Below are 7,715 nucleotides of genomic sequence, written 5' to 3' on the forward strand. Positions count from 1 at the left end.
GTGTTTCATGATCCGTTCTGTCACGCTCATGTGTTCAGAGGGAGACAGTTCAGAAGAAGACTCAGATGAGTGTAGCTGTGCTAACGGACGGTGTGTACGGTCCTATCTGGGTACGATGTGCGAGTGCAATACTGGATTTGTACTGGACCACTCACGAACACGCTGTACAGGTGAGTGTTAAAGCAGATAGTCAAGCACATACACTCTTGCTTATTTTTTCTGAAACTGAGGTCATGCTCCTGAAATCAACACATTTAATCACTTGTAAATGTGTGGACAGACATCATTTAAGGCTCCATCTCTCTCTTCCTCTAGATATCGATGAGTGTGCGGGCCGAGGGACAAGGTCAAGCCCCTGCAAGAATGCACGCTGTATCAACACCAATGGTTCATTCAGATGTCACTGTAAACAGGGATTTGTAGCACGCCAACCTAACGTGTGTATACGCGCTAGGGCTCAACACTTCCGCAGCACACACACTTTCTCTCATGTACATACATGAATATGATATTCCACCACTAATACATTTACCCACAAATACAACAAAGCATTTCATGTTTCACCTCCTCATGTCCTGTTAATCATTTTCTTATTTTGGGAATTAATCATCATTAACTTCTTAAATATTAATATGTTATGTTGCTTTTATTGTATACTTTTATTCATGTCCCTCCTAATCTGTTGGCACCCATTTGAAAATGTGTTTGTTGTTGTGTTGGATGAGGGATTGTCATTGGATGAAATGTCTTTTAACTTAAGTGGACTCTTTTTTTCTTTCTTTTTTTATTATCTTGCTGCTCGGCACGTTTTGGCTAACTTTATTATCGCTCACCATTTTGTTAAATATTGTGCCTTTTCTGTTTCTCTTAATTTTTCTTTTTTTAAGGCTTAGCTTTGTAAGACTTAGGTTTTTTAATTTTTTTTATTGCTTTCCGCCCTCTTTCAAATAGTTTGATATCAACGATCATTTGATTTGTGATATTCCTTTGTATTAATGTCTGTTTGTTGTTCACCATTGATAGTGTTTTGTTCTAATAATTTGTGTTGTACATTGTTTGTACATTGTTTTCTTTATTTGATAATGCAGCCATTGTCATCTTTCTTTGGCGCCACTGAGCTCATTACGTGTTTATATGAAGTTAGTCATTGACAGATGGCAATGATGATTTTGGTTTTCTAAACCATTTAAATTGTGCAAAAATGTTCTACTGAAACAGAATGAAAAAAGTTTATGTTCTCAGTTTCTTAAATACTTTTTGCTTCCTTTGAGACAGAACTGTGAAAAGTTATTTTTCACAAAAAAAAAAAAAAAAAAACCCAGACTTAATAAATAACTACAGAAGCACAATATTATAGCAGTAAGAAAGACGATGTCTACCAAAGAAATGAAGATAAATTAATAAACCAAAAAAAAAAAAAAAAAGAGTCAAACTCTCAATGCTGAGTGCTAGCCGAATGTGATTCTCTCTGTATATTTCATCGTTTTAGTTCATTAATTATGTTTGAGATCCAGCAGGGTGCTTTGGTGAATTTATAAACAATAAGGCTGAGAAAACTGGGGATAATTGTTGCACTATGAAAATACACGGGGAGAGAAGCCATGCTTGTCAGCTTGGTTATTTTCTATAGACATTATTCCCAAGTGAACACAACATATTAGTCCACCTCTTAAACATATCAACCACTTGATTCCAAAAACTGGTCTAATTTTCCTTTGAGTAATGACAGCTGCTTTGAAAATTGAAATCATTCATTTACAAACTAACAGCTGTAATATCATCTGCACAGACATAAGGGGGAAAGTCAAGTATCAGCATACCTGACACACTCTGAGGAAGGCTGAAGGCCGAAATGCATCAGTGTGCAGTGTTTTAGCTATTTTTAATGTTTCTATTGTGATTAGCCATGATGTGAATAAAGGCATTTTAACTTTTTTGGACCGGAAGAAGTGCCTTGGATTCTTTTATAAAGTATAGGCCTTTGTTTGAAACCCAGCGAAAGAGCACCTTCTGGGCATACTGGGGTCCTTACAGCAAGTAGCTTTTCAAGATGCTTTCTTTGATCTACCATCAATATAGAGTCGTTACAGCACAAAGTGCTACGAAGAACAAAATGGACGGCACTTAAGATTTCTTACATGATGTGTTCATTGCAGACTGTCAATAACCCGTGTACACAGAAAGACAGAATAGGCTTTTCATAACAACGTGCCAAACTGAAATCTAAAATGTTTTAGTGGAACTTAAAACAAAACAAAAAAATTCAAAGCGCCCTATGTGAGGTCAGTTTACAATTTTCTTCACATTTAAAAATTACTTCTTCAGCGAGTCAATGTTAGCATATAATCATACTAATAATTTTGAAAGTCTGCCTCCACCTAGTGGCCAAAACAAAAACGATCACAAACAAAAACAATAGAGGGCAGTAGTACGGCACCATTGTGCGCGCCCTTTCATAAACTTTAAACGCTCAGATTTTAGACGTTTTTTTCACATCATATAAATCATATAAAGCTTTATACTGCATTTCTAGTTGCTCTTTTTTCTGCCTGTAGATGTAGATGTAGATAAAGTCTCTGTGTAGTACATTTGGACTGGGTACTGTGTGAGTTTACTGCATTAGCAATCTACCCAATTTATCTGACACAGCAAAAAAATGTGCTCCTTAACCACTGGTTCTTGTGCGTGACTGTACACTCGCAGTGTGATAATTAAAATTTTTTGCCCCGTGTGAGGCTCGAACTCACGACCTTCAGATTATGAGACTGACGCGCTGCCTACTGCGCCAACGAGGCCATGTGAAGACCTCTTTCCGGGGCACGTGATCAACTCATGTCTCTTGTGGTTAAAATCTATTGTGTTCCGTTGCACTTACGGGCTCGCAACACCTGTTTACATTTCAAATAATAATGCCACCCGTGAATCGTGAAAATTGTTTGGGTCAAGAACCAAATATAGTCCAGCTTGCAACTAAAACTCTACCATCTAATAGAGGTGACCAATCAGAGGATATGACCAATCCGTTACAGGGCATTCCGCCAATCAGTGGACTTCTCGGGGGCGGAGAATTTTCGCAGTAAGATTTTGAGCATCAACACAACAGGTAGCCAAGTTAGCTAGTCTTCTTAATTCTATCTTCGAGTCAGTGAGTGGCCTCAGACACACTTTCCCTCTTAATGTTACATTACTTGTAATATCAAGGTATATAAGATCTTGTTGTATTCAGGTGAGCAGAGGGGGAAAGCATATGAGGGGACAGAACTCCACTTCGGTATTAGTTGTGTCTTTGTATTCTTCTGCTTAAAGGTGCAACGTGTAAAATTTGGGAGGATCTATTGACAGAAATGCAATATAATATACATAACTATGTTTTCAGTGGTATATAAAGATCTTACATAATGAACCGTTGTTTTTATTACCTTAGAATGAGCCATTGATATCTACATAGACCGCGGGTCCCCCCTCCACGTCAAGTCCGTCGTCATTTTGCGCTGGCATGTTTCTACAGCAGCCCTAAACGGACAAACACTCTACAGAGCGCGTTTCATCACTACGTTGTTCTTCTTCTAAATCGTTCGTGTTTTTAGAGGCAGCTTGCATCGGCATCGTCACTACGTTGAATACGCACGAAGAAGTAGTAGTAGTAGTCGTAGTCTGGTTTATTAGAAGCAGAGACCGTTCTTTGTTATAAAGTAAGAAAAAACCTCATTGCTTGACTGGCTAACGTACTCTCTGCTGTTTCAGACGACGACATCTTTGACTTGTGTCGGCCACCGTAGCTTCTCTATTTGCTTCGAAAGAGAGGGGTGAGCTGCCGTTGGTTGCAGTTCGCAACCTCACCGCCAAATGCCGCTAAAGTTCACACACTGCACCTTTAAAGGGGACATCAGATGCCAATTTTCCACAAGTTAGTATGATTCTTTAGGGTCTTCATGAAAAGTCTATAACATACTTTGATTAAAATTTCTTAATGGTTGTGTAAAAAAACACCCTTTTACCTTGTCAAAAACCTTGTCAAAAACTGTTCACAGCGAGCCGTTTCGGTGCATGTCCCTTTAAATGATAATGAGCTACTGTTCACCCCACCCCTATCTTCCGCGGGCGGGCTGTAAACAAAGAATATACACTAACAAGAAGCGACACTTAATAGAACGTTCCATTGCAACACCGGCGCCCAGCAGCAGCCCTGCGTTTCCGCCATTTTGGGGTGAAAGCGAGTCGGCAGTCCACTAGTTTCTATGGCAATATCAGCTGCTTTGTTTAAAAAAAAAAAAAAAAAACGTACATTAAAGCTGAAATCCAACCTGAATAATGACAACACAGAATAAAATGCTATCACTAGTGATCATCGAATCCTTTTAACAGTTTATTTTACACACTTTGTAAGTCTTCCACTTTTTTCACAAAACCTTTGCTCTCTAGGAACCCAGTCAGTTTGGGTTAAAATTCTTTAAAAGGCTTATAAACACTGAATTATTACCAACATATGAAATTAAATTAAGGACATGCATCAGAAAAATTGGGAATGTTGGACAATAAATTATGAATATACCAGCTTCATTTTGCAGTGTTGTCTAATGTCCATTGAAGCAAAAGTGTCCAAAAGTGTGAATTATGCGATAACAGACACAGCAATGCATCATGTATTATAAGATCATTATGTTATAGCGTGATCCATTAAAACGTACAATATAGCCTATTTCAATTCAGACCTAGATATTATTACTATTACTCCACTAGGTCTAAAATATATTGTTCGCTGCAAACATGATGATCTTAAATTTATTAATTGTTAATTTACTATTAATAAATGTATAAAGTTGCATAAAATGGAAATACTCAATAAAGTAGGCTAACTACGTTACCTCAGATGGTTGAATGGTTGGATTCCACAACTGGTAAAATACAACATATATAAGACAATACAACATTTTCTGTGGGAGCCATACAATTTACTGGTGACTTAATTTAAAAAAAAAAAAAACTGTTCTATTGCGCTTCTGATTTGGCAGTGAAATTCGCCGATTTTGGGTGCGTAAGATATGAAGGATTCTATGGTCCAGTTAGTATTTTCACCCCATAATGGCGGCCGCGCTACCAGAGCGCCATCTAGTGGCTGTTACCTAAAAAGTATCAAAGTGTCGCCTCTTGGGTTCTAAGGTCTTTGCTGTAAACACTATTTGGCAGGTATTGCACTGAACTCACCATTCTTATCTATGCAGTTATAAATGCTCAAAAACGATTAAAATACATTTGAAAATTACTTGTTAGTCATTAACCAACACCTTAAACCCTCTACAAAGGTAACCTCATTCTAGTGTTACCATGTTATCTTTACATAAAATTTACAGTTTGTAATAAGACAATCACCTTAATGCATTGTTCATTATAAACGTGCAGTTATGAATTACAGTGAGAAGGTTCTAAATAGAAATTACGACATATATATTTGTTCGACTGTATTATTTTGATAATGAACAAGATACGATGTCACGTTTGCAGGCAGTGCTTTGTTGTGTGCGTGAGGCGCCGGCGCGATCAAACAGCGGTCTTTGCTAGGGACTTGCCTCATCGTCATGGCAACGGCTCGTGGCCAAATCAGATTACGTCAGAGTTTGTTGTCGTTTGTTGAAAAATCACATCACACTGCTCAGACATTCCCCGACTCAACAAACGCCGATTAAATACGTTCAGTCGGGTGAAAACAAACTCCGACAGGGGTATCACTAGCTGCGTCTCATTTCGGAGGCTGCGTCCTGATCCAACAAACTCCAACAGACGTGTTTGTTGGTGTATGTTGACGTTTATCTGTGCGGTGTCAACTGCCTTTAACTTTAGCCGCATTCGTCCTGGAACTTGCTAACTAGCACATTATTAGGAAAGGCGATTTGCAAAGATTCATAAAAAAAACCCTATACGCGTCTTCTGGAGGTGAAGCTGGATCACTAACAGTTAGTACTGATCCATCCTTAAGGAACTTTTTAGCAAAACCTGCTTTGTACTGTCCCTCGTTCAGAAAGCTGTTTGGTGTAAAGTGATTCGCGCAACCATAAACACAAACAGGTAGATCGGGGGGGGGGGCATTCCCTTCAAAAACAAAATTAATCCACTGCGTCTTCAGCGGCTCAGCTGTCGGGAGTAAATGATGACTGCTATGTTCATTCTTATATCCAACAACAAAACACCTCAGTTGCTTTGGAGACATTCTTGTCTACACCTGCGCGGCGTCGAAACAATGGCGGACCGTCTGTTTACAGCTCACTCAGGGCGGGTCTATGCTAAAACGGCAGTGTCCGTCAACAGTCGTGGGAGGGGCCTGTGCAAAATTACGTCACTTTGCCAAGAATCTGAGAATGGCCCCAGATAGCACACATACATCTGCAAGATGTCTGTTAAAGATCACTTCATCTGGAAAACATCTGCTGTTTACAAACATCTGATAGACATCTTTAAGATGTCAGTTTTACATACATTCTAAATCATAAACATCTTAAAGACATCTTCTAAACGTCTATTTGACATCTGACAGGAAACATCCTATAGACGTATTGCAGATGAGCAAATGCTCTAAAAAATACGTCTTCCAGACGTAAACACACACCTCAAATAGACGTCTCCGAGATGTACCCCTGATAGCACACGTACATCTCGGAGACGTCTATTTGAGGTGTGTGTTTACGTCTGGAAGACGTATTTTTTAGAGCATTTGCTCATCTGCAATACGTCTATAGGACGTTTCCTATCAGATGTCAAATAGACGTTTAGAAGATGTCTTTAAGATGTTTATGATTTAGAATGTTTGTTTGTTTGTTTGTTTATGATTTGCAGATGTTTTCCAGATGAAGTGATCTTTAACAGACATCTTGCAGATGTATGTGTGCTATCTGGGACGTGTGCTATCAGGGACTTGATCTGACAAAGTGCTTATGATTTGTGGGCATTCAAAAAAAGCACTGGGTGGATTTTTATCATTATAGGGTGGTTGTGTAGACACACTGCAAATACACATTTAAGTTCAAACACCATGTAAAAGTGAATTTTGCATACGATGTCCCCTTTAACAAAATAAGCAATTGTCATTGTGGATAGCAGATGGATGATTAGATCACTTTAGTGCGGTTGTATTTCTCTTGTTTGAGCTGTTTACTGACTCTGGACATATATAGACATAAAAATTTTTTAGAAAATATGCAAATTACAAACACATTTGTTAAAAACAATCACAAATGGATACTTGACCTTCATGTTGTTCCAAACTTGTATGACTTTCTTTTTTTCTGCAAATCCAGTAGCCCCTCACTGCAGAACACACAAGATCCAGGGGGCGGAGACGGGTAGGTTAAGGGATATGTAAAGTGGGAGGAATTGGATCTAGATCCAACCCCGCCCCCTGGATCTCCTGTTCTGCAGTGAGGACCATCTCATTGACTTATTATTGTATGGACAAAACCGGTTCTTCAAAATATCTTCTTTTGTGTTCCATAGAAGAAAAACAACAGGTTTGAAATGACATGAGGGTGAGTAAATAATGACAGAATTTTCATTTTTTGGATGTACTGCCCTTTTAAGACCTTATGCTGGGAAAAAAAAAATCAACAGTCATATTTTGAATTGATTTTAATGAATTAGTTATTTATTCAATCAGTTGTTTATTTACATTCCAAAACAAATTATTTTTATTCACGATTAACCAACATTTGTATAGGCTGAGTATC

The 7,715-nt window shown here is 38.3% G+C and overlaps 1 protein-coding gene and 1 non-coding gene across 3 annotated transcripts in view; one reads left to right on the plus strand and one right to left on the minus strand.

Moving 5' to 3' along the window:
- Positions 1 to 1,949, plus strand: part of ltbp3 (latent transforming growth factor beta binding protein 3) — a 37,005-nt gene extending 35,056 nt beyond the window's left edge. For both annotated transcript variants that reach the window (XM_051893002.1, XM_051893003.1), the window contains exons 29-30: positions 39 to 170; positions 316 to 1,949. In XM_051893002.1, the coding sequence (XP_051748962.1) occupies positions 39 to 170; positions 316 to 503 (320 nt within the window). In that variant the 3' untranslated portion in view covers positions 504 to 1,949. The remainder of the gene's footprint in view (positions 1 to 38; positions 171 to 315) is intronic.
- A 773-nt stretch (positions 1,950 to 2,722) lies between these two features.
- On the minus strand, positions 2,723 to 2,795 carry trnam-cau (transfer RNA methionine (anticodon CAU)). The gene has a single exon. It is a non-coding gene; the product is annotated as a tRNA-Met (tRNA).
- Between the last annotated feature and the right edge of the window lie 4,920 nt (positions 2,796 to 7,715).

Source organism: Ctenopharyngodon idella, chromosome 5 (assembly GCF_019924925.1).
Source record: "Ctenopharyngodon idella isolate HZGC_01 chromosome 5, HZGC01, whole genome shotgun sequence".
Lineage (NCBI taxonomy): Eukaryota > Metazoa > Chordata > Actinopteri > Cypriniformes > Xenocyprididae > Ctenopharyngodon > Ctenopharyngodon idella.